Here is a 27,802-nt window from a genome sequence, read left to right as displayed (position 1 = left end):
TCTTTGAAAAGCCACAAAATAATTATGTGGTATCCTTGGAACTGTACATTTTTTCATTCCAATAAATACCAGTGAATTAATGTGAAGTCATTCAAAAACAATTCCAAGCAAATGTTTGGCAAATGGAAATTGAATGAAACATCTTTATACAGTTAAATAGCGTACTAGTATTTTTAAAAAGAATAATTGGAATGTTATCCACAAGGAATGGTTTATTACATTTAAAGTCCTGTGACTTAACAGTTTCATATTAGGATTATGTATATGCATACATTATATACATAATGTATGAAGTGCATTGAGAAAAGTGCATATCCTCTGTTTTCGCTGTGACAGAAGATTTTTTTAAAAATTAAGAAAATCCAGATGCTCTTAAACATGTCACACGGCCATTCATATGTGTGTTTGGATACAGGTGATGAATTTTAAATAAAAATATATATCGTTGTATAAAGAGTACCCAGTGACACAAACCTTGAATACATTTTTGATGGGTACAACTATTCTTTCATTTATGCAACACAGATTTCATGTCCATGAGGGACAATGGAGAAATAGAGGATACTGGAGCCAGGTTGCCTGGTTACAAGTTATGACACTAGCATTTACTTGCTGTGTGACTTTCAGCAAGTCACCTAAGCCTCCAAAGTCTGGTTGCTCATATGTCAAAGTGGTTAAGAAAAATTATTTTTAACCCTAAAAGTGCTATGTAAATATCCCTTTCTATTATTACTTACTATGAGACCTATATAAACAGACAGAGACAGAAGAAATAAATCCAGGCAAACATTTGACAAAGTGAAATACAGCAACACTTCTTTGTATACATAAATAGTGCCTAACTGATGCAATTGCCTAGTAAGAGAGAGAGAGAGAGAAGGAATTTGTAAAAAAAAAAAAAAAAAGAGGACCTTATGAAAGTAGAAGGGAGATGAATAGAATATAGGAAGGAGATCCAGAGAGAGGGAGGAAGGGAGGACATGGGAAGTACTAGGGAATGAAATCTACCAAATTATGCTATGTGCATGTATTAATCTACCACAATGAATCTTGCCTATATATGTGTGTATGTACACATATGAAATTATAATGCACTATTTGAATAATAATAGAAGGGAGATTAGCAGAGTAGAGAAAGTAGATCAGGGAGAGGGAGAAGAGGAAAAGAAAAAATCCTGGGGAACGAGATTGACCAAATTATGTTATGTGCGTATATGAATAAGGCATGATGAGTCCCACTATTATGTATAATTATAATGTGCCATTCACAAAGAAAACACCCAACATTAAGAAAATGCAATTACATTATGATGGCTACTGACATTTGCTGAGTGTCCCAAATTGTACTCTTTAACTAAGACATTTGAACAGCTCTGCCAATGCCAGGGCAAAGCGAGCCCTGGCTGTGGATTCTACCCAGTACATTCTACCACTGAAAACTGGCTCTAGTAATTTTTTTTTCTGAAGCAATTTTTCATGCCTCTGACACCATTCGCATGAAATGTGACATTTTAACAAATAGGATTGCCATGTCTATGAGATTTATCTTCACTCTCCTCAATACCGTCATTGCCTGAACTGTGTAGCGCCTTACAGGAAAAACGCAACCTCTTTTGTGCTCTGTGGCAGCTGGAAAGTTCATATGGTAAAAAGCTCTTCCTCGGATGTATAAACTGTGAAATGTATTTTAAAATAACATTTTAATTACTTTTTGCAATTTGGAGCCAGCTTCTCGTTTTGGTCTAATTTAAGCAAGGGTTTTTCTCTCTTGGAGCCATCTGTTCCTTTTGCTTAAACCTACACTTAAGTCATAATATTGAAAGTGTGACATCATTCCTTCCTATGATGTCATCAAACATGGACTTAAGCAATCAGAGAACTGAAAAGTGTGGGCAGAAGACACTTGATAAAATATAGATAATGGCAGTCTGAATTACTTTTCTATTGTTTTTTATTCCCAGTTAATCTCTAATATTGAAAGTTCTCTTCCCTTAAAGTAATGGCTTAATGCAAAAGAAATCCTATAAAAAGCAGAAGTGAATCTTTAAAATATTTATATATCTATCTATAGGCATAAGCTGGTACATTAGTGTAAATGCAGCATTGAATGTAAGTGAAAGAAAAATTCTAGGTAAATATTTAATTGAAGTAGCAAATTATGATTTTTTAAAAGAATAATTGGCAATGTTTAAATCACATATCATTTCTGACATTTAAATTTATTTTTAATTAATTAAATTTACTTTTAATTAGTTGAAATAAAGTGAAGTGAAATCCATCAATTAAGAATTTTTTAGGGACTGTTGATTTAGCTCAGTGGTAGAGCTTAGCATGGGTCCAATCTCCAGTGCCACAAAAATATAAATAAGTCAATATATAAATAAATAAATAATTTTCAGAGTTTATCTTTTAAATGGAGCTGCCATTAGCAGTGTAGGAGAATATATGAATCGTGTTTTGAAACTGTCAATATCGACTTTATTAGATTAGAGTAAATTAGATTATAAGCATTAGCTTATAACCACTTATTAATTTCTTTAAAATTGCACAAAAATATTTTAAAATTCATTTCCGGTTATTAGGTGAATATTTCTAGTTTAGTAATTCTTCTAAGTTGCAGTTGAAAATGGCTAAAAAAAATGAAGGAGAAGAATAAAGAATTTTGTATGATTCTATCTGTATATTTGTACATCCACTGGTTTTTAATTGAGAAATTCAAGGATGAGGAGAATGGATTATTTTTGGAATCACTTTTTTGATAGACAATTTTTACAATGGTAAGCCATTGAAATTCACTTTTAAATTAATCAGTCATATGTAAGAGTATTGTTGCATTTGTGTGCCAATTTTAAAAAAAAAAAATTTGATTAAGGATAAAAGGTTTAGCAGGGAATATGTTTCATGCTTTGCCCTAACTAGCTCAGTGAACAAAACAGAGCTGCCCTCATGGTACCCAGCCTCTGGCCCAGGAATTCATAGATTGGAATGGCTGACAGCCTACCATCAAGTCACAGCACAGCATAAAGCAAAGAGCATCAGACTAGGAGTTGGAATAACAGGGCTGTGGATCACATAAAAGATCCATGCTTTAGCTTTGCATTTCTGTAACACCGTTATTATTTGTCATAATTATTTCACCAGTTTTTTCAATGAGTTTCAGAGCCTACTCCTTCCATGATCTTGGTATCATTTAATAGCATTAATCATTTTCCCAAAACCTGCCCTTGAGTTTCCTCCTTCATCCTTGTTGTTGTGTTCACAGTGCCCCTCATTAATTACTGTTCCTCCTTTCCCTGTTCTGGTCAAGGACAGTACTGTTCACCCAATGGTGTAGCTAATTCCTTCCTTTGCTGCACGCCCACTTGATAAGACTTGTCAACCTCACTGAGATCTCCAAATACAGCCCTGCCTGTTCCTCTGTTATACCTGAATTCAGGCCCTCATTTTTTCATCTGAACTCTTAGGAATCTGCAGAAGAGAACCACTCTCTTGGCCTTCTTCCAGAATCTCACCTCCACAAACCACCAGATTGATCACTTCTCCAAGTGCAAATGTGATTACATTCCTGCCCCCCCCCCCCCCCCCCCGACCTAAAGTCTTTCAATGAGTCCCTTATGCTCTAGATTCCTCACTTCTCATCCACCTCTCCCGTCATTCCTCAGGAACCAAACAGAATCTGGGCTACAGCCACACTGCCCATGTCTTTGAGTGCCGTGAGCTGGTCATTATTATGGCTTCCCCCACATATTAGACCTCTGCTATGAATCGCTGGCAGTCTTCCTTCAATATTCAACTCACAAAAGGCTTTCCTCTCTCCAGATATTTTGTTGAAATAGTCAAGCTGTGTTTGTTATCGTTTTCTTTTTGCTAGCCCAGTTCCTAAAAGTATTCTTATTAATATACTTGGTAAATTCTATATAGCAATTATTTGTTCCCATGTCTCTTTTCCCCAGTAAACATTGAACTCTTGAAGACTAGAACTGTGGGTTATTTGTCTTTGTTTTCCATCTCATGCTTCATAGTCAATAGGTGATTGACAATTTCTTATAAAATGAATGGTTGGATGAATGGGTAGATGGGTGGATGGATGGATGGAGGTTTCTTCCCTCATGTACTTTACCTCTGTTAGGCTACAGCCTTATACATCAAGAATAGTAAACTATTTTCTTTGACTCTCAATAGATGTTCTTATGGAATGTCCATCCTTCACCCCACACTGGAACCTCATCACACGTTATAGGAATAGTACACTTTGAGATTAATACAAGTCAATTACTTCATTCATTATTCTTTCATAATATTTTGTATTTATTTGTACTATAAAAGCTTTTAACACAATTGCAATCATTAGTTTAAATATCTATCTTCTTTCACAAGCTTTAAGTCCCCTGAGACAGCAGCTGAAGTTCCTTATTCATATTTGTATTCCGAACACAAAGGATAGCACCAGATAGGTGACAACAGATGTTTTCTGAATTAATTTGCAGAGATGTGTTTGAATGTATGGAATAAAATAATGTGTTTGGGAGTTCTTTGAAACTGTAAAGCTTAAGACAAGTGGTAGGTGTGGTTATTATCACTCATTCCCACGAATCACAGCCTCTCCTCTGCCATTTAGTTCTTTCTGCTTAGAGAGCTCAAAGACCCCATCTTAATTATCATTTCACTCAATTTCTTACTCCCACTCAAGAGTGCATTTTGACATTAAACTAAACCCCTCAGCACATGGATAAGATCTAGAATATAAAGGGGTTGAAAAACAGAATCAGTGTCTTGTGTTTTCATTCCAGCCTTAAGACACTAGGTAAATGATATGTATATTCTGAAAAAGAAGATAGCCAAAATCAATTCAGATACCATATTCTAGGCTGATGGCAACATGTTTTTGCTAAATTTATGTCTGTTCCTTGTAAAGATGTATCAATTTATTTCATATTATATATACAATACCGATTTACTAGTTGGAGAACAAAAGTACAAAATATGCAGCAGAAGAAATTATTTCCTATGAATGATAAGAACAAATACTTAATACAAAAATCTCACTTTCCTGAAAGGAAAGCCCAGGATATTTCATTAGTGATATTGTGATTATTTTACCCTCCTGAAGAAGGGATTTTCCTTCAGTGTGAACTGCAGTAGCTCTTCTGTATGTCACAGCTATCTGTTTAGGGCATGACGTGAAAAAGGCCTACCATAAAACCTAGGAAAGAACAAAATAGAATTATTCATAGATGTGGAATATAAAATGAGGGAGACTGAGATTAGTTTCTCCACTCTGATCAGATTTGCTATGAGATCACTGATGTCCAGGAAGGGCAAGAACTCTGCTTATCCTCATCTGAAGGACATCAAGCAGAGTCTTTGTTCCCATGGTGCCATACTAACATTTGGGGTCAATTCTTTCTCCAAGTGGAAAAAAAAATTCACTTGCATAAATGAAATTTCAGGTGACATATTGGCAGTCCCTTGAGGTCATCCAACTGATGGCAATGTCATGTAACTACATCACTTTGTTAGATAATGTGGAAGAGGGTGCTTCTAGGTGTCATCATGATGGTGCAGAGTTCTCCACAGAGTGAGATCTGGCAAGGTAGAATGGATCTAGTCTGATGGGTGTGTGCCTCATCATGGACAGGATTGGTTTAAGAACATGGTTCCTACATACAAAAAATAATCTAGGCTTCCTCACAACCTCTCAATTCAAAAGCTCAGTTACTTTTCTGAGACTTAGTTATCTCATCTGTAAAATCAGGATATTCATACCTTCTTCATGTTACTTTTGCAAGGGTAAAAAGAACTAGATCTGTATTAAATAACTGGTGATTATTAGGTGTTGATTTTCTAGCATTATCTACATTCCCCTCCCTAATCTTCATTATCATCCAATGCCTATTCCCTCCTCCTGCCTTGTTTTAGGACTTTCCTTTGAAAAATATGCATTATCGTTTAGACTGTTTTCTTCCCATGAAGTTTGCACTGTTTCTTTCTTCCACAAGAAGAATTTAAATGAATGTATTTCTTAATTGCTTAATAATAATGTTTAGTTATCCAGAAGAGGGAGATCATATCACTAAATGGCAGTTAAAAAATACTAATAACTTCATATAGAGATACACAATTGTAATGACAACAAACTTGTGTCTGCCTTTCTTTTTCAACTTCATTTTCCTAATGTCCAAAATACACATTTAATTACTTTCCTTCTAAAGAAATCTTCTTCATTACATATGACTATAAAATTTTAAAGAATATTTTGCAGATGAACCAGTTCCCTCAAAATCATACTGCTTTTTTTTTCCTTTTGTGTGTGTGTGTGTGTGTGTGTGTGTGTGTGTGTGTGTGGTGCTAGGGATGGAACCCAGGACCCTAAGCATGCTAGGCAAGAACTCTACAACTGAGCTACACCCCTATCCCTTTTTAATTTTTATTCTGACATGGGATCTTTCTAAGTTGCCCAGACTGTCTTTGAACTTCTGATCCTCCTGTCTCAGCTTGAGTCACTAGGATGACAGGTGTGCCCTTGACACCTGGCAAGTCACACTCCTTTCTATATACTTTCTATATACTCCTTTCTACAGGGTAAGAATTCTGAGAGTTTATTTATTTATTTACCTATTTTGTTTTGAAACTTACATGTGTACATAAAATCTCATTGGCCAGTGTTAGTCTTCCTCTAGGAACAGATCTCTACTTACGGTGACATTCTTCAGACAACATTTACAATATAATGTTACATTTACAATGTAACATTTATATATCCTTGTAGAAAATTGGGTCCCTCTAGTCCCCATTCACTTGCGATGAGGCTTTTGGAAGACCACATGGAAAGATATCACAAGGGCCTTGCAGCTTATCATAAGGCCTTGGTTTTTACTCTATAGGAAATGGGAAGCCACTGGTGGGTTCTGAGCACAGGAGAGGCTTGATCTGACTTAGATACAGAAATTACACTTTTGTTGCTATAAGAATAGACAGTAATTATCCAGGCATGGTGGCACACACCTGTAATCCCAGCGGCTTGGGAGGCTGCTGCAAGAGGCTCAAGAGTTCAAAGCCAGCCTCAGCAACTTAGTGAGGCCCTAAGCAACTTAATGAGACCCTATCTCTAAATAAAATACAAAAAAAGGGCTGAGGATATGGCTCAGTGGTTAAGTGCCCCTGGGTTCAATCCCTGGTCCCTCCACTGCCTGCCTCCCCCCACAAAAAAAAAAAAAAAAAAAAAGAATAGGCAATAATAGAGCAAAGGTAGAAGCTAAGAAAGCAGTTGGGACTCTATTGCAAGGATCCAGCATGCCAAGAGTGTAGCAAGAGAGGCAATTTTGAACATTGTATTTTAAAAGTTGAGCTAAGAAGATATCCTGATAGATTAAATGTGGAATTTGGAAGTAGGAAAGTGATCAGGAATGACCACAAGTTTTTTGGCCTAAGCAGGTAGAATGAAGTTTGTGTTTGCTGGAAGCCATGCGTGAATTACTTGAGGGTCTTCTCTTGGTATGGCAGCCAGGGAGATTTTAGGTTTAACCTTGGAAACTATCTGTATCTCTCCCATGAGAAAGATTGCCCAAGGCACATGACCTTTATCTCTGATCTACTAGGAAGATCCCTCACAGTGGCTCCAAAGATGGGTGTAACCCCTTGGGAACTGGACAGCCCACCTTCAACCTTTTTTGGTGAAGAACATTCTATGGAAGGCCTTTGATGTTCTCTGACATAAATAAAGCAAGCATGGCCTTCATTTTGCTTTTTAGTATACAGGCTCTATCTGTATGATTGGCTAACCTGTCCCACCCCTGCTTTCTGAAAATATTTCCGGTGTCCTGTGGTTTTCTTGGTGTTCTATTTTTCTTAGCTTTTATTTCACAGCCAGCCCATTCCACCAAGGGGAACCCCATTCCTATTGCCTGTGCAGGATGTGTGTGAGAGTGTTGGTCAGCTTTCCATTCATTTATGTAGCAAATTGCTGATATAAATTATGTTGTAAATAGAAAAGTTGATTTTGATTGACAGTTTAGGAGACCTAGTTCATGATCTAGTGGACACATTGCTTTTGGTCCTCTGGTGGAGGAAGCAGCAAGCACATCATGGCAGGAGCACAAGACAGAGCCAAGCTGTTCATCTCATGGCTGGGATATGAAAGAGAGGAGAGGAGAGAGCTGGGTTTCCAATATCACCTTCAAGAAGACACCCCCAAAGACTGGAAGACTTCCCACTAGGCCCTACCTCTTAAAAGTTCTAACACCTCCCAGTGGTGCCATAGGATGGAGACCAAGTCTTTGTGCTATAGGATGGAGACCAAGCCCCTTTGGGGCTCCTTATCCAAACCATAGAAGAGTTGCCACCAATTGAGACAGAGAAAGGTATTGGAGCAGCCAATTTGGGTGGTGGATGGAGGGTTCAGTTTGGGACATGTTATGCTCAAACTATTATACATCTAAGTGGAAATCAAATGTAAACAGTACGTCTGATCTGGTGATAGAAAGTGGTCCTGTATCTCTAAATATATGCAAGGAGCCGAGACCAATGTGAGTTTTATAGGAAGAAAGCAAGCAACCATCATGACTGAAATTATTCCATGTCCTTTGATAATGACATTCAATTTGTCCAAAATAACTATAAATCTTGCTCATTATACATAGTTACATTCTGACTTGGTAATTAAAGTTGTCTACAAGCTAACCCTTTCTTGCCTTTCTGTGGTTTTTACTTCCTTACTCCATATTATCCCTCGATGGTAAATTCCTACTTTTTCAAATGCCATTTAGGGTGTCTTAAAGTAAAAAAAAATCTCAGAGTAATATGCTTTATGCACTGTAATTCTATTGAGTAAAATCAGGAATAGGAAATACATATAGTATGATGGTGAAGAGTAGAGGTGCCAGCCTTAGAATGAATCTAATTTCTCCTGTTCTAGTTTCTTCATCAGTGAAATGGAGACCCAAGAGAATTATGGAGAGTATTGGTATAATAAATGTATAACACTTAGCAAAATACCAGACACATAGAAAGTTCTTAAATTGTTAGCTATTATGATGATGATAGGCAACTTTACTTTTTATTTTCAATTGGAACTAAGACTGAAGATTTTCTATAATTTTTACATTTTTATTTTTCAGTAAGTATATACCTTACTTTAGAAAACTTAGTTGGGGCTGGGGATGTGGCTCAAGCGATAGAGCGCTTCCCTGGCATGCGTGCGGCCGGGGTTCGATCCTCAGCACCACATACAAAAAACAAAGATGTTGTGTCCGCCGAAAACTAGAAAACTTAGTTGTAGAATGTTAGGGAAAAAGGCATTAGAAACAGAAATAAGAGTCTGATCCAACCTATTGGTACCTCCATCTGCCTCCTTACTTCCTCACCCAGTACCTTGCTCATATTTGGGTAATTAACAAATCAAATCAAATTGACTCATAAGGGAGAATACTAAACTTATCTCTTCTTCCTTGTGTTATTTTAATTGTGCATATTTTGTTTTTTAAGGATGGTTCTTTGGGGGAAAACATAATATGTTTACTATAGAAAAACAGATATTCTTTTAGCCTAGTAATTTTGGAAGCAAAAGATGGTCTCCATGGTAAGAAGACGGGAAAAGAGTAGTATTGATAGAAGATAACATGGTGCTAATGCATATTTTAGAATATGAAGGAAAGATTGCTTAGCCTCCCTTCCTAAAACAGTACTGTGAACTATGAATTATGAAAAATTGGTGAATAGAAGAAAATGAAGCCAACCATAATAATATACTGGCTCAAAGTGAAAGTCCATACTCGACTCCCAGGAATGTAGAAGACCCTCGTACCCATGACACATGGAAGCTTAATTGGTCTTCCCATGGTTTGGAACAAAAGCTTCAAAAATACTTCTGACCTCTTAGAAGCAGATTTTATAGACATTTAATAGTGCATTAATTCTTGCATCTGGAGTTGCCAAAGGGTTGAAATGTCAGCGTGGATAAAAGCCAAATAAAGCAATGACTGGCACTGCCCACTCTTCTCCAGGCCAAGTTTAGATCCCAAACAATCACTTCCTTTTCTAGGTCCTTGATTCTCTTCACTTAATGTCTAAATAGTGCTTTTCCCTCACATGTTTTTCATATTGTTCTCTGGCAGGATGGTCATTCTTATTTTTCTGTGGCTTAATGCCTACAATGATACTTCAGAGTGACTTTAGTGCATATGTTTTTAGTTTTTATAATCTAAATTTATTGAGGTAATCGACTCTTGCTCCATATCCTATTCCCCATCTGTAACCTGTACTTATCTTACATTTCTGTGTCTTCCCACTGATGTACATATTTGTATCCTAAAAAATAGAGATATTTAATGTACCCATTAAAATGAGACAATATCCACAAAATTTACCATAAATAATCTTATTTTTAAAATAAACAGAACCAAACATATATATTTATATAAGTATTGTCCCTTATAAAAATTCGAAGTGATAGTCACATAGACTTTGGAATTAATTCTAGAGCCCCTTTACAATCTTCCTAAGGAAATCTCCCTGCTACATTAGAGTAACACTTCTGTTTCACCCAGATTAGTACTACTCACCTAATTCACAGACCAAGTGCCAAATTTTCCTTGACATTTTCCACTGTTCATGGAAATCCTTAGAGAATGAAAATTTGATCCATCAAGGATTTTCAGAAGAATGGGAAACATATCATAAGGACAGTTCCAAAAGATGGTTACAAAATTATTTTTCAGAAATACCAGAGTAGTTCAAATAAGCCATATAGTTCCCACACATTTTAGAAGTGAAAACTCCCTTTTGGGTGGGAAAGTCTTTTGTTTCTTAAAAACAAACTGAACTAATTTTTTTAAAGCATTTAACCTTTATTTATTTATTTTTATGTGGTGCTGAGGATTGAACCCAGGGCCTCACCTGTGCTAGGCAAGTGCTTTGCCACTGAGCCACCACCCCAGCCCTGAACTTACTATTTTATGGTCACATCATAAAAAGCAACTCAAAATTTCTTTTGGTTGACAACTATATTCAAGTACATAGCATGTTTAAAACTTCTAATCTGTGTATGTGGAGAATATGCTCTTAATAATAACTAGATGTCTGTCTTATTGTCTCTAGGTCTATACTTGATAAGAAGGAGCTAATGGAGTTTGCTCAACTTGGCTGCTACTTGGAATATGATCTCTTTGGTACTGAATTTCTTAATTATCAATTCAACCCAGATATTGATATGCCCGATGATAACAAAAGAATTAGAAGGTAAATATGATAAAATCTCTCATAGTGTTCTCTTTTACCGGTCCTTTTGGATTTTCATATCTGGGTGAGTATTAGCAAAGATTTAGAAAACAGTAAGCAGGCTGAACCACAGACTTACAGAGAAAAATATATCTGAGCTGTTTCAGGGAGGAAATTTCTATATATTATTTCAAGGAGAAAATGAGTCATCCTAAGTAGGATAAGGCTTAGCAGAGCCTTAGAAGTTCACTTCAGATGGGCAACTGACAAAAAAAAAAAAAAAAAAAAAAAAAAATATATATATATATATATATATATATATATATATATATATATATAAAAATACTCAATCCCTGCTACAACAGTAAGAGAACAAAAGACATTTTCCTCCTCTTTCCCCTAATGAACTAAGCTGTTTCTATTCCAGGTTGACCACAATAAAGTCAAGACTTCCTACAATTAATATTTGAAATGCTTCATTTAAAGGATTCTTTAAAGGTGCTACTGCAACTTAAATGCTAAAAACATAATGTCCAAGCACCAAACATCATATAAAATACAATCTCCCCAAATTTCCTAATTTGTAATAAAGCAAACAATAATAGGATGCTTTGCCATCACGTACAAAATTTTAGCAAGTCAAGGATAACTACCCAGTTTGGTCTTGGTTGCATGGTCTTATGAAGATTGAACAAACCAAGCTCGGGAACCTGGAAAGAGAAGCAGATTTGGGTCTGATAATGAAGACTTTAGAAGTATTATTGTTATCTCGTGGGGCCCTGAGGTAAGGATGTAAGTCTCAGGGCAGAAACATAAATTTATGTCTCTGATTTGGGCTGGGACATAAATTTAGACCTCACTGGTAAGTGAAAGTTCTATCCAAGAGAATAAATGAGATCACTCACAGCAAAGATGAGGATCAGGACCTGGGGGCACAGACATTTGAGGAATAGAGTTTTAGGAACAGCCATCCAAGAACAGGTGAAAAGATTTTCAAATTGATAACATCAGAGGAAAATGTTATGAAAGTCCATGGAGAAGTGTGCTTAAAGGTGAAGGGTTAAACACCTGTCATATGTGGCAGATCAAATCAGATCAAGACTGAAAGTATCCGTTGAATCTGACAATGAGGAGTCTTTCCTTTCATGGTCTGTAAGTATGGCCTTGAGGAATGAGGAGGTGAGAAAGAAGGAAGCAGGGAGGTGGGGCTGAAGTTAGAAGGTAACACAGGATCTCAGGAAATGTCCGTTCAGAGGTGAACAGCTTATGTGGCTTATAGCAGGAGCAGAGACAGAGAGAAAGAGAGAGACAAGACAGAAAGAATGGATCCCGGGAAGCAATGGCATTGCACAGGAGAATTATGGAACTTATATGAAATAAAGTACACAAAATTTCTGAGTGCAGAATTTGGAGGTATTCAATAGATGGTCACTTTAAAAAATCTGGAGAGATAAGAAATATAGATCAGGGCTCCTTACAAGACGAATAGATGGACTCTGGAGAGTAAATAGAAAATTGGTTGAAAGGATGATTTTCTCCATTGCAATGAACAAGCTCAAGCAAGCAATGGTGTGAATGCAGAGAAATGTCTTAGTGAGAGGAACAGGAAATGGAGTCCACATAGCCACAGGTTTTGTAGTGCCCTGGTGAGGTAGACCTGGTCATCTCCTGAAAAAGAAGGAGTGGATGCAGGGAAGGATCTTGGAGAGGGGAATAAAGGCAAGGCATGCTGTTGGTGAGTGAGGGGGACATGAGAGACTCAGCGGAGTGCATTGCCACCAATTCACATGATTTGGGGATTGTGTTCCCAAAGAATAATTTTGAGTTTTTGGAATAGGATCAGAGAAACTTTGTGGGTAGAATGAGAACATCAGAACAGTCTGATCTAGGGTTGGGATTCTATCTGAAAAGATGTGGGTGATAGCCAGAGGAACAAAGGAGGGGTTGACACGAGGGTCATGGAATCAGGCTGGAGGGAAGAAGTGTAGAAAGAAATAGGAAAATATATAGGAATAGCCCATCAGGGCAACAAACTGGAGGCTTCAATGAAGTGGGTGAATATGTACAGTGCCACGGGGTAACTAGTAACAGTAGACAGAGGTCTCGTGATCAGAGTGGGCAGCCGAAAGTTGAGGCATCAGAGGAATAGCTCTACATGATGACAAGGACCAGAATATGGTTTTGAGTGTAACACATTGGTTGAAATAGGAGTAAGCAAAACTGGAATTGAGAGGTGATGTCCAGAAACTATGAGGTTTGAGAATCAATAGTTAAACATGGCAGACTCTGGAGTTGAAGGAACCATCCTGAGCTAGTGGTCACAGTTGGAACATCCTTAGGATTGCTACCCTGGGACATTGACCATGACATTCTCATGCCTTCTGCTTCCCCTATGTATTGACATTCCTCCTTGCCTCAGTGCTATTAAAATGTGCTTAAAGTTTAATATCATTGGACAGATACTAAATGTCTGTATAACATTTATAGTATAACATTTATCAACTATATAATATTATATAGTTGATAAATGTCATACTAGCTATGTAAGGTGGCAACCACTCTAATGAGCAAACCACTTGAATGGACTTGACTGATGAAGCTAGCAGCTAGGATTTTTTTGATTTGTTTTGTTTTGTTTTGGGGAATGGAGATTGAAACTGGGGGTACTTCACTGAGCTACATTTCCAGTCCATTTTTTATTTTGATAAAAGGTCTCACTAAGTTGCTGAGGCTGGCCTTGAACTTGAGATTCTCCTGCATCCCTCTCCTGAGTTGTTAGGATTACAGGTGTGCAACACTGCACAGTGCTCCTGTTTCTTTTCTTTTTAAAATCTGTTTTAATTTGTTATACATGACAGTAGAATGCAATTTGCTGCATCATATATAATGGAGTATAATTTCTCATTCTTCTGGCTGTACATGATGTAGAATCACATCAGTTGTATAATTATATATGTACGTAGGGAAATAATGTCTAATTCATTCTACTATTCTTCCCATCCTCATACCCCCTCCCCTCCCTTCATTCCCCTCTACCTAAAGTAACTCTATTCTTTCCTAGCCCTCCCCCCATTGTGAATTAGCATCTGCATATCATAAATGGATGGAACTGGAGGATTATGCTAAGCAAAATAAGCCAATCCCCAAAAACCAAAAGCCAAATGTTTTCTTTTTTCTTCTTCTTTTTTCTAACCAGTTCTATGACAAACAGATTTATTGTTCCTTTTTATTTTATGATTTTAATTTTCTTGCTCAGGAATACCAATATAGACAAACAGGTTTCCCTAGGGAACTATCAGTTTGGTTTTTACTCAGGAGAGAATATTTTTTGCCCAAAGATAATCATAATTTAAAATGGATTGGTAGGTCTTTCTTATCTTTTATGATCTTAAAAACATGATTTCATGATGAATGCCTTCAACATGTTTTGCAATTCATCTTGGAAATGGGAAGTTTGCACTCTGGATCTGCTTCCTTTACCTAAGTAATGTGTGTCTTCCACCCCTAGCCTTTCCACGAGGTTCCCAGACCTTCTGGATGAAGAGACAGGAGATCTGAAAAAGGGCATATATAAAGGAGATATGAGGGAAAGATGACCAGTGGCTTCCACAGAATTCCTTTTTAGCACCTTCTGACTAGTAGTTCAAGAACAAGAATTTAATTGTGGTTATCTTTTATTGAGCTAAATTTAATTATTCTGAATGCATGAACATACATCAATATGTGAATATGTATGTATATATATAAATGGGATACACGTGTGCTATTCCATATATGCATATATTTATAGGTATGTGTTTGTATGTATGCTTAATCTTCTTTAAATTATAGCCATGCCTTGGGGTCACTCATGTTAATAACAGAATGACCTTGTGAGTTGTGTGTACTCCAGAACAGCTCATGTTAATAGCTGAATGACCTTGTGGGTTGTGCATACTCCAGTACCCCATTGTTCCCCACATCTTGGTTTCTATCATTCATCTGCAGTCCTGCTTAGCCATAGTAGTCTGACATCTCTGAAGTGCAAAAACATATAAGCATGCTTCTGCCTACCTCTGGTTTTCAGCACCACAAATTCTGTGTCTAACACCTGTTTTCAATCTTCTGCTCCATTTCTCAAATCTTATTATATCTCTGCCTTTTCACACTTTGTAGTCTCTCTCTAATATTTGTTTGCAAAACACTAACTCATTTGTATTGCTATAATTACTGTGATTTTTTGTCTTCTCATCTGTAGCGGTTCCTCCCTTCTGGCGGCATCTCTGTAACTCCTGTTCTTTACACGGTGGCACATGAAATATCATCTCTTCGTTAAGGCATGATCGGGCAGGTTTCCCTAGTAGTCAGAATAGTATTGTGTTTCTAGAGCCAGAACATGATCTGGCTCATGAGATAACTGATCTCCAGATCATTGACTTAATGAGCTTTATTAGTTCCCTGTTTTAAATAAGAACATTTTACCTACTATATTCTTTTCTTTACTGATTCCCAATTTGATAACCTTGTGTTTCAAAATATGACAAAAGGCATCTTGTAGGAATTTGTTTATCCATATGTATGCCCTTGTGGTAGTGAGTTCTCATAACTCTCAGATAAAGAAAAGAAATTTTAAAATTTTTCAAAATATTCATAAAACATTGGGGAGAAAGTGTCTTCTACAATATTCCTTTGCAGGTGTGGATGAAAGTACATCACACTAATTTTCAGCATCTTGTATGCATTCTGTCAAATCTTTCCCTTTTTTCCATTAATGATCATATGCCCCTTTTAGATAATTCCCTTAAATAGAATTAGTTCCAAAAGGAATTGCAGATCAGGGCACATTTCAAGGCACCAAATAACCTGATGGCACAAACAGCATTCGGTGCATTTATGGGGCACGCATGGGATACCCATGGCATAAATGCTGATTCCTAGACAAAGCACCAAGGTTGGCTTTTCTGCTCTGGTACTTGCATTCCTTTGACCTGCAAATACAAGATCTAATCTTCAATTATAATGTATTTTAAAATGCACATTCTCAGAAGGAAGGACTTTGAGCCTGAGTGTTTTGTGTGAGTGCCTTACATTTTGTTTACCATGGTAGTTATTAAATAGGTCTCATACAGGGAATGCAAAGAAATGGTCTCTACCAAAAGCAAAAGGATATCTTTTGAATGCTCAGAACCTGGAGGAAAGTGCTGTCCCCCCAGCTGCATCCATTTGGGATGCTCAGTATCCAAACAGACTGAACAAGAATCTCATAGAAGAACCATTGTTTGCAAGTTTCGTTTCTGCCTTACCATGGGAATCAAGACAGACCCTGCCCAGAGTCCAGACACATACAGATGGTGGCTGTCGGGAGGTGACTCACACTACAGATTACAGCACTTAACTAAGCAAAGAGGCTTACATTTTTAGACAAAAGTCAGGAAGCTGTTTCTTCGTCAACTGACTATAAATTTAAAGGAACCACTTATTATTTTAGCAATCTTATTGACAAGGAAGAAGGGTGGAGTAAATTTTTTTGGTCAATTTAACCCAATGCTCAGAGACCTCTACTGAGTCATAGTTCCCATAGACTTCAAAGGAACAAAATCTCAAAAAACAGAAGTGCTTTTGCCGACCCTTCTTCAATGACTGTACAGCTGCCCTTCATTTGCAAACCAACTGATTTTTACTCTCCCAGGGCTTTATCACGAAGATTCCTTTTGTTTCTGTATTTTAATCCCAAATACCCACTGATTTTATTTGCTAGATCAAAAGAGAGAGTGAGAATGAAATCTCAAAATGGGCCTAAAAGCGGGGGGTGGGGGGGGTGGGGGGGGGTGGCGCATTTGAGAGATCAGAGCTGAATACAAATCCGGAATGAAGTTATTTAGTGAAATGCTAACGCGGTCATTCATTGGAACTGGCACATCCTATTAGAAGCTATATTTAATGCAGCATTGCCAGGCATTGCCATAAATATCACAGGCTAGAAATTTCTGTGTGCGTAGAATAAAGATTTTTTTTCCTTCTAGGATGCAGCAGTACCTCCATCATTGCCACACAATGTTTATTAAGGGTCTCCCAATACACATGCCACAGTCTCTTCACCATAAGCACAATAGGTTTCTGAGCAGAAAGTTTAAAACACCCTGAAAATCCAAACTGTGAGACAAATGGCACATCATGGGTTAACATTTTCCACAGGGTGCGTCTCCTGGTGGAGGAGGGCTATGAAGATCGAATTCTGATGGCACATGACATACACACGAAGCATCGACTGATGAAGTATGGAGGTCACGGCTATTCTCATATACTCACCAACATCGTTCCTAAAATGTTACTTAGAGGTATAACTCAGCGTGCAGTTGATAAGATATTGATAGAAAACCCTAAGCAATGGCTAACTTTCAAATAGGATGTTATGTGTGAGTTTACACCTTGAGTATAACCCTTGCAGGTGACATTCAGTGATTTCAAACCTACTGTGAGATATTAGCCTGAGCTACATAGAACTAATGACAGATCACTTCTTTCTTATGAGAAAGAGAAGTTTGCTTTCTCTGAAACTGGCCAACTATTAGATTTGCACCTCTGGGGAGTTACTGAACCTAATTGAGCCCTGTTGTTTTGATTTAACAAAATAAATACAGGATTATGTATTCTCAAACAATGATTTAAAGCCTGTATACCTTAAGTGGGGTTTTTGGGTTTTTTTCCTAATCTATCAACTGCACTACTTGAGAAAATTTAAAGTGTTTCTAGTTAAATTACCCCCTTCTGGAGCAATCTAATGTTTCTTGTAATATTGATGATGCTACTAATTATCCTGCTGTTCTTTAATTAATGCTTAATGAATAATATGGCGATTTAAAATAGCTTTTGCAGTAAGGGAAATTAAATTTATCAAAGACCACTGTAATATAATAACCAAATCACAACAATAAAAATATTTTGGAAGGTTAATTATATACCATCTATCTACCTACATATACCCATAATAAATAAGTTTTTATGCCTTTTGCTTTCTTGTATCCATTTTTTCTATAAATTTTGTTGTTTTGCAAGGTTTGTATAAAAACACATAACAGTGAATTATAAAATTCAATCATTAAAGTCAAAATATATTACATAATATAGTTTAATGAATCATTACATTTATAATAACAAAGGCCACAATTTAATTAATTTATAAGATATAATGCAAAAAAAGGTCCCTTTATTTCCTTTACATTTTTTGTTTGTCCTCGGGCCTCAACAGAGAAAACAATGCTTATTTATCTGAAGAAAAGGTCAAGTCTGTTGGAAATGACAGTCTGATTCTAAAGCCTACCTCTTTAAAAGGTATCCAGCCCTGATATTTTGTATAAATAAACCCTTTTTTAAAACTGTTGGTTAAAACTTTTAATTGATATGCACTGTTGTTCATAAATTAATCTTTTGATTGAATCTTCACTATGCCATTTGGTACCTAGAACATGTCTCCAAACTTTTACTGCCAATTTCTCTTTGATAAATATATATTGTTAAATAGAAATAAAAAACTATTAATTCATTTGTGAGCTATCTTACATATCAGAAAAGCCAAATAGAATTTGTCATTATTCTCGATGAAAGGGCTAAGTGTTTTTAATCATATAAATCATGATGGTTACTCAGACCAAGGCATTTAAACAAAGCAAGCATCACCTTCAGAAGGGAACACCATGAATAACTCTTGGAAAGTCGAAGTTTGTTAAATTAAAGATATTTCAGCTTATCAAAGATGATCAAGCTCTTCGTGTATTGGAACAGAAAGTACCAAAAAGGAATGAGCCAGGATAACAAACCAAATCCTTTAAATGAAAAAATGCAAATGTCCTTCATCAGTAAAACAAGCAGATTTTTAAATCTCTGTTTTTGAAACCTACTTGTCAAAGTCTTCAAAGGCAATGAAACAGGAAGTGATTTCTCATTGTAATGGTGGAAGTTGTGTGATAGTTAATACAAATCAACATGCATTTTAATCTTTTCCTTAGATTAAAGAGATGGCTTTGGGTGGTGGTGTGTTTTAACTATAGAGAAAGGGTTTGCACTACTCTAAAAATCTGCTTGACCATCAGCTTCAATTCAACTAAGAAAAAAGAAAACAACTGATAACTCAAATGCATATTATTCATAAACACTGTGAAGGAAAGCCACTTTATTTCTGCAGTCCTGATATTAATAGTCTGCCAGATAATGCAGTTAAAGTATTGATTGGCATATGGTAAAAAAGCAACCATAGGCTTAACTTACATACATGTGAAGATAGGGCATTTTAACCTAGTTAAGATTTCATTTTCTGTATAACTCTTAAAGAGAAGTTGTTTTAATTATTTTGATAACTCCATATATTTTCATCATCTAAAATATATTTCAGTCCAAAATAAGTCAAATAATTTATGCATGTTTCTGTGTGTATATATACACCTTTTTTAAATTAAAATTTTGAGGCTGTACAGTCACTGTGCCTCATGGACTGAAGCCATATATATATAATATTTCATCTAACATATATGTATATGTATATAAATGTGTGTGGCAGGTATTTATATAAAATATATACACTTTATCATCATATTGGTTAGATGTGAAATTGTTAATTTTGAAATAACCTCAGGCCACAGATTTGTAGTAACTGTTTGAAGGTCTTACCTAGTGTCCCCTTGGTGACGCATGCAGAAGTTCAAATTAAACCTTTGTGCATTGGGTTATGTATAATCTTTTGTTCCAAAAAAGGCAAAAGCCTCAGTCTGATGTAATACCAAAGAATAAATTTCTCTGACTTTCCAAGTAAATCTAAGTGTATTCTATTGACAAAATGGACACACAGGGGATTTTCTAAATACCATACATAATTACACATTTTCACACTTAGAGGGTAATCCTATGGTACAATTTCAATATCTATTTTTAAAGACTATCACCAGAAAAGGAAAAAAAAGAAAATTCATAAGAAAAGGAAAATGTGAAAATGGTAATAGGCTTGGGAATTCCCACAAATCCAGAAAATTCCAGGTTAAGGCTTGAAGTTGAATCTTTCCCAGGTCTAGCTCTAAAGTTAACAAGAGTACAAGGCAAACAATTTCTTTGGGGACAAGCAGCATTACTTCAATTAGACCTTCTCCTGCAGGGTAAAATGATTCTTCCACACACTATGAATGGACTCCAGTATCATAATAAGCAGGAAAACTCACAAGAACCAAAGCTGACATATGGATAAGAGCAGCAAGATCACAGTACACCAAAGTATCATATATATTGAAGAAATAATTCATTGTCTTAGATTTTTCTATAAAAATTTGTGATCTATAATAGGACTTCATTCACATGGACACTAACGATAGGAGTATTTGCTTTGGCGGTAGTGGATCACACATCTGCTTATCTTGCTTTAAATACTTTTTTACATAATGTTTCTGAGTGATACAGATGTGAGTCAGGTAGCATTTGATTTCCCCACATTTACACAACCGAGGTGCCCTGCAATTGGCATCCCCTGGGATCCTTGATTCACTGACGGTAGCCATTCAAATCCAGTGTTCAAACTCAGAATAATAAGCTTAGTTTCTGCATTATCAGTCAGCATAAATAATAAATCCAGAAAACGTGCTGTATTTGTTGTTGTTTCCTCCATGGGCTTTCCCACCATCTAATTTGATATAGACTTCATCTCCTGGCTCCAGATGCAGAACCACACTGTTACTGGCATAGTCGTAATTCTGATCAGCATCTTGGGCAATGGCACTCGCACGCACCTATATGAAACAGACAAAAATTAGAGTTTGTAAAAGAGAATTCTCAAGTTTTCGTCTTTTTCCATTCACACAGCATCCTAAGCAGACTTGCTGCTGGAGCACAGAGAGTGTGGGGACATCTACTTGGCCTCTGAACTTTGCAAGTCCATCTCTGTAAACAGTTGCAACCGTGTTATTGCAAAGGAAGGGAGAAAACGGTGCTTCACTGAGGGCTATTCCAGCAATCTTTTCTATCATTGTAAACAAAACATACCAATCTAATTTCTTCCTACATCACTACTTTTTCTAATTCCTTGAATCCCTATGCCCAAAATCACCTTTTGAAATGGAAAGAATAGTATTGTTTTGCATTTTAATATAAACCAAATAGCAATATTCTAACCAACTGTGTATGAGTGCAGAAGTTCAAGTTTAACTTCATTTGCTTATCACAATTGTGAGAAAATTGAGATCCATAGTAGGTAAAGACCCAGAGAAGTACCATTCTGCTACTATATAAAAAGAAAACAAGAAAGCCCTTTGCTTTAGGACTTTCAAAATCTAACACAAGTAAAGCCCCTTTTACCAGGCTGCTTCCAAAGCTCAACTCATTTAAACATCTTTAGCTATACCACCCACGTTTTCAGAGTTCTTTTCTTCTATTTGTGCTTTTTTGTCAATCATATGTGCATTTAAATCAACAATTTAATTGCAACATATCTAAAAGTTATAGAAGGAACTAAATCACCATGATTTGAGCTCTCTCAAATTCTAGAATTTTTGAATGCTCATCTAATATCCTTTTATATTTTAAGGTGCTTTTGCTTTGAGGACATAAGTTGCTTATAATCTGCTCATGTTGAGCCTGTGGTCTCATTAGTGAGCTGATAAACATTTGCAAACAGTCAAATTGCCTATCTTATCATGTAATATGGACATTCTGTCACATCCTCAACTCAAATTAGGCTTCATATTCATTTAGACATATTTTGATTCTGCCTTGGAAACTCTTTCAATAGGCAGACTTGGATTTGATTTATTTCAGTAACACATCTTCTACTTTGTGGCTTGTTTCTATTCCACTATAATGATATTTCCCTGAATAACATAGCAAGTGATTTAGTGGTTTTGTAAACCTGCACTATGTAATAATGCATGACTTGGGGTACAATATGCTGGATTTTATCACTTGGCAAAATGAGAGAAATGAGACATAAGTCAAGAATTGCCATGCATTTCTTTCAAAATTTAAATGATAGATTCTCAAATTAAAATTTCATGTGATATATCCTCACATTAATGCTGAAATGTTAAAAAAGGAGAAGGCTCTTTGACACTGCTGAACTTGTGAAGTAATATGAGTAGTATTTTAAAAATTTCTTTTTGGATATCATATAGCAAAAGGAGAAAAGGGCTTAAAGGATTTAGAACTGCTTAACAGTGTGCTAACTGGCACTAATATGATGAAAGCAATATACCATGCAATTATGATCAGAGGCATTAACTCAATAGTGAAGTGATCGGTCTTGACCACTAAAAAATAACACATTTGCACATATAATATTTCCTAGGAATTAATCGTCAAGTTTGTAGAAGTTGAAGGCTTGATTAATTTAATTAATTTCATCTAGTCATTAAATCTCAGGGGAAAAAATCTACACCAGAGGGTAGATTTTTTTTTAACATGTGGATTTTTAATGGATGAGAAAATTTAAATACAAAAGAATATTTAACTATGTTAGTAATATATTAAGTATCAAATATAATATAAATCTCAACTATTATTAATAACCAGATACACATTTTATTCAGTGCTTTGTGTATTTAGTGTATATTCTATGAGTCTTGGATCATTGTTTTCTACACAAAGATTGCACTTGGCAAGCAGGACACATTAAAAATCACTTAATTTAGAGAAAGTAGTCTTTTTTAAAATGTAGTTTTTATTCTATAGGGTATAATCACAAAGCCACATAAACATTAGCATTTTTAATTCAAAACCCTGAAAATGCATTGGAGAGATTCCAGAGACTGGATGGTCTCCCTGAACGGTTTTTACTTCCTTTGTTGGATAAAGCCAGTGTGATTGCTGTATAATGAAAGCAGTTCTCTAAGATTTAAACCTAAATTCCACCACAAGACTTTCCCAATTAAGTAATCTCCATACTTCAGTGCACAGGGCTTGAGTATGCCCACTCACCTGTTCATACTCTACAGGTATAATGGGACTTGAAATTTCAAGCTCTAATATCTAGCACAGTGACTTCAGCAATTCATCCTTTAAGCCATCAAACTATTGAGGAAGGTAATGCGTTCACCCTGAAGGCTATTTTCAGGTTCCTAAATGTACACTGATTTCAGCATTTTGTCAGGGACTATGATGTGTCCTTTTCTATAATATACTCATTTCTACCTGTATTTGCTTTAAAATCTTTTCTTATTAGGTAAACTATTTAGATTCTGCTTTATCTTTAGTCCATCTTTCACTGCCCCTACAAAAATAATTAGTCTGATGTGTCATTAATCTCTCTAATAAAGTAATATCAAACCACAAACTATTCATTTTTTCCAATATATTTCATGTTTATTGCCATAACTAATAAATTCTTATGAGTAAAAAATTGGTCTATTATTCTTTATAATTCTAATCCTAAACAAGTTTCATTTTTATTAGAGTGGCTTATTAGAGCAGCATTATAATAATTGTATTCATATAACATTTTTTTTTCAGGTTTCCAGCTACAAGTATAAAAGCATTAAAATTTTTTCCCTGTATCTCTGTAAGCTATTTGAGTCCAACTTTTACCTTTAATATGCACTGTCATGGGCTCTCAACAAATGGTAAGATTAAATTTAGGTTGATGGTTTCATGGGGAATATGAGAACCGTGGTCCTTTTAGTGGTCTGTTTTGAGGATGTAATAGGTTGTATAGTTTTAGCATTATCTTATTGTTGAGGGCTTATCATTAGAGACAATGTCGATGGTAACATTTGCTAATTTAATTAATTGCTGCTGATGTTCTCATAATTTCATTTTCATTGTACTTCTGTGGAATCATAAACAAAAGGTTAAGTGGCACATCAGGTTAATTTACTGGCCTTTGATGTTTCCATCTGTGATCCTACATTCAATACAAAGAATTAAAAAAAAATGGCTCTGATACAGTTATGGTCCAAAGGCATTGCTCCCTCCTAGAGTGAACTGTATTTTTTTGTTTAATTTTTGCACTTCTCAATCCACTCAGTCCATAGAACATTACACTGACATGGATCTCTGAGTTTTTTATTTTATGAAAACAAACTGGTTCAGCTTGGGGAGTGGGGGAAAACTGCCATTCTAAAAAGTGATCAGACAAGAGTATAATTGAAAATCAAAGATAAAGTATTTATTTAAAATTAAAAAGAGATTTTTACAAGATTTCTTATTCATAAGTGGTGCAGACCAGACTTGATAAAATAGTTCTAGAGAGAAAATTCCTTAACAGTAATATTGAAATAGAACCATTTTCTAAAGTAGTCCACACCAAACTCAAAAATATATTGTTTACCACTATATTATTTATTTTTCTGAATTACCTGTTGCACACCTTTTGCAGAAATAGCAGCTTAATATTGTCAGCGGAAATCATTATACCTTGTAGTTGAACTATTTTGCCTTCCTTGTTTTTCTGATCCTCATAGAATGTGTAAGCTAGAGTGATACAAAGGAGCAGCTTATACCCCAAACAATGAAATAATTTTAAAAACAAAACGCACACAGAGTATCTGAAGAAAATGTTTTGCTTAGAACCCTGCAATAAACAATCTCCATAGTCTAAACATAAACATTTAAACTAATTTTTAAATATTATTCTGACTTGTGTATGCAGTTGCAGCATCCAGATGTTTTAAAATGTGACCATTTTTATACACTTTGGACAAAACTGGAAACTTACTCCATTTTAATTGATACCTCTAAGGGGGAAAAAAAAATCTCTTCAGCCTGATAGTATTTCCCAGACCTAACCTTTTGGTCAGAAGAGAGCCAATTTGTAAATAAAGGGGTGCCTCATGGCTGCCTGTGGAGGGGCTGTTCAGAACCATTTTGTCAGAATGACACACTAGCTCTATTTTGGTAACAGTGAGTCATGCCCTTTACAGCCATTTACCTATAACTATCCCACAGCTCCGTGAATAATTTTTATTTATCCTAACATTATTTTCCTGTATAATAACTATAACAAACAACCCTGCCAGTGCCTCCTGGTGGTCATTTTCCTCTTTTTTGTTCTGTGTGCCCTAAGGTACCCTAAACTATTTGTAGAAAAAGAAAGGGTCAGCATTTTTTTTTTCTCTTACACATCTTCGGACATTTGTCTTTCACTTTTGAAAGAATTCTAACACTGAATCACGTCGTTTTTCCATTTCAATGGTTGTAGCTAAGGTGGTCTGAATTTCCAGAGGGCCGGTGACCTGAAACCCATAACCCTTGTTAAGTCAAAAGTTGTTGTGTGAGATGAGGCCTCTTGAGGGCGATGGCGGGGTCGCGGGCCTTTCCCAGTGCCACTCAATAAGCAGGCAAAGCCCAGGAACTTATTCCCGACCGCAGGCTGCAAGATGCAAGGCCTCGCCCCATCAGCTGCTGATTTGAGTACAAAAGGTCACATTACACTTTTAGGTAGTAGAAACGTTCTTACCCTCCTCTGACTAAGAGATCAAACAGGCTTCAGTGTTGCAATGGTCGCGAATTTCTCTGGCAAACGGTATAGTGGCCCTAGCCTAACACTGCAAACCCCTGGCCCTTAGGTCAGCGGCTAACAACTCAGGACAGCAGGTCTTAGTGACTGAGGCTATTTTAGTCAAAGGCCAAGGTTGCTTCCCTGGGTGAGCGAGAAGGCTGAGTTTGGAAAGGCTCTCTTCACAGGTAGCTGGGGTCTCCCTGGAGGTGAGACCCATTGCCACACAGCGGGGATGGAATCGGTCGCCTGACCTTTCAGGCCACCTTCCTGTGTGTGTTCTTACTCCGATCAATTAGAGTTTGGGTCCAGTGTTTGGGTGCGTGATTTCACTGTGTAAATCCCGAGTCTCAACTTTTGCTTCTCTTAGCATTCCTTGCCTCTTCAGCTGACAACTGGTTTCTTCAGCCAAGAACTCGACTCAAGAGTGTGAAATTTATTATTTGTGAGTTTTTCTGTCTGGGACGCTGCAAGGGCCCTATGACTCCGGGTCTTACTGTCCTGCCTCTGCCCTGGATGCGCCCCGCTTGGACTCACTCCTCCTCCGGGTCCCCTCTTTCTCCTAGGAGCCCTTGTCTGTCTCCCCGGAGTTTGTCACCTCGACACGCCCATTCTGGGCTCTCTCAATCCTACCCATTCCCGGGAAAGCTAGCGACCCTAAGCTGCTGAAATCCCAAGCCCAGGGGGTTGTTTCCTACTCCGGACCTCCCCCAGCGCACGGGCCGTCGGAGGGAGTAGACGGCCCAGCGCTGGAGCTACCGGCTTCTCGCCCCAGGAGGGTAGTGCTCACAAGAGCGCGCGTACGGAGCGCCGGGGAGAGACTTTGGAACCACCCTCTCCAGGCTGCGGGGCGCCCTCCTCGGTGTCCGACCCCCGCCTCTCTAGCTTAGCACCACGTCCGCCTCGCAGTAACTCCCGGGATCAGGGTTGCCGCGCCCTTCCTCGGTTGGCTCCCACCCCCATTTCCCGGGTCTCCTCCCTCTTGCCTGTACCTTTCATCCCCGCTCCCCGCCCTCCCCACTGCCAGTCCGCACTCACCTGGTTGTTTTTGCAGAGATCAGCCCACATGCTAGTGCCGTCCCCTCCGCGCATCAGGACGTGGTAGGTGAAGAAGTAGATGCCTGGGATGGAGCAGGTGAATTTGCCGGTAGTGGGATCGTAGTGGTTTCCGAGGTTGGTGACCACGTCGTCGAACTTGAGCACCTCATAGCCTTCATGCTGCCTTTTGAGGCCAGCGTAGAAGGCAATCTTGGGCACCGTGCTGTAGGTGGCGGCGCTGATGGCCCCGGCCGCGTTCAGGCCGGGCGCCCCAGGCGGGCCCGGCAGGCCTTGGCGGCCCGGCTCGCCCTTCTCGCCCGGGGGCCCCACAGGGCCCGGCGGCCCGGGTTCTCCCGGGGGCCCACGCGGGCCTGCTTTTCCCGGTCTGCCGGCCTCGCCTTTGGGGCCCTGGATGAAGGTGGGCAGGGACTGCATGAGGCCACGGTCGGGCGTGGCGGCGGTGCTGGGCGCCTTGGTGCCCCCATAGGGGTCGCAGACCATGCGGCAGGTGCCCAGCATCTCGTAGTGCGCCGACGTGCCGGCCGAGCTCACCAGCACCGGGATGAGGATGACCAGCAGCAGCACCATCACCACCCCCAGCGCCCCGGCGGCGATCAGGCGCCTCCTGCTGCCCACCAGCCGGCTCAGCGCGGGGCGATCCTCTTGTCTGCTTTTGGACAAAATTTTGAAGGTTGGGCGGGGACCTCCTTAGAGCCGAAAACAATCCCCTTCGAACCCCAAGTCCCCTGGGCGGGCGGGCGCCGGCCGCTCCTCGCCGGCTCCTGCTCCCCCAGCTGAGGTTGCGGCTGGGGAGGGAGCTCGGGCGCCAAGTGACTTGAGCTGAAGTCCCGAGCAGAGGGTGGGGGCTGGGGGAGGGGTGCGCAGGGCGCCCTCTCGCCTCCTGCGAGCCCCTTCGCACCTGTGGCTGGCGCGGGCGCCGGCGCGGCCACCCGGAGGGCAGAGCCAGCCGCTGCCTCTCGCGCTGGTCCTGGTCGCTCACACTTTTATGCCACCGCTGCCTGCGATCGACTTTTCCGTTTTTGCAGACTGCGCCAGTTCGCACCAACTTTCCGTCTGAAGTTGCCTTTTTCTGCCTCCTCCTTCTCTTCT

At 38.1% G+C, this 27,802-nt stretch overlaps 2 protein-coding genes across 3 annotated transcripts in view; one reads left to right on the top strand and one right to left on the bottom strand.

The window, feature by feature from the left end:
• Window positions 1–20,000, top strand: part of Pter (phosphotriesterase related) — a 67,624-nt gene extending 47,624 nt beyond the window's left edge. Inside the window, exons 4-5 of one of the 2 annotated variants that reach the window (XM_027928582.2) lie at window positions 11,095–11,235; window positions 17,389–20,000. In XM_027928582.2, the coding sequence (XP_027784383.2) occupies window positions 11,095–11,235; window positions 17,389–17,599 (352 nt within the window). In that variant the 3' untranslated portion in view covers window positions 17,600–20,000. Of the gene's footprint in view, window positions 1–11,094; window positions 11,236–14,722; window positions 16,983–17,388 lie in introns of those variants that run through there. The other variant, XM_071599864.1, reaches the window with a different exon arrangement.
• Window positions 20,001–20,780: 780 nt separating this feature from the next.
• On the bottom strand, window positions 20,781–27,280 carry C1ql3 (complement C1q like 3). The gene is made up of 2 exons (XM_027928662.2): window positions 26,693–27,280; window positions 20,781–20,960 (listed from the first exon to the last, which is right to left on the bottom strand). Exons 1-2 carry the CDS (start codon window positions 27,278–27,280, stop codon window positions 20,781–20,783), a joined length of 768 nt encoding a protein of 255 aa, XP_027784463.1.
• Between the last annotated feature and the right edge of the window lie 522 nt (window positions 27,281–27,802).

Source organism: Marmota flaviventris, chromosome 12 (genome assembly GCF_047511675.1).
Source record: "Marmota flaviventris isolate mMarFla1 chromosome 12, mMarFla1.hap1, whole genome shotgun sequence".
NCBI classification, from domain to species: Eukaryota; Metazoa; Chordata; class Mammalia; order Rodentia; family Sciuridae; genus Marmota; species Marmota flaviventris.
Note: the sequence above shows the minus strand (reverse complement) of the source record. Positions and strands in the feature narration are given on the sequence as shown.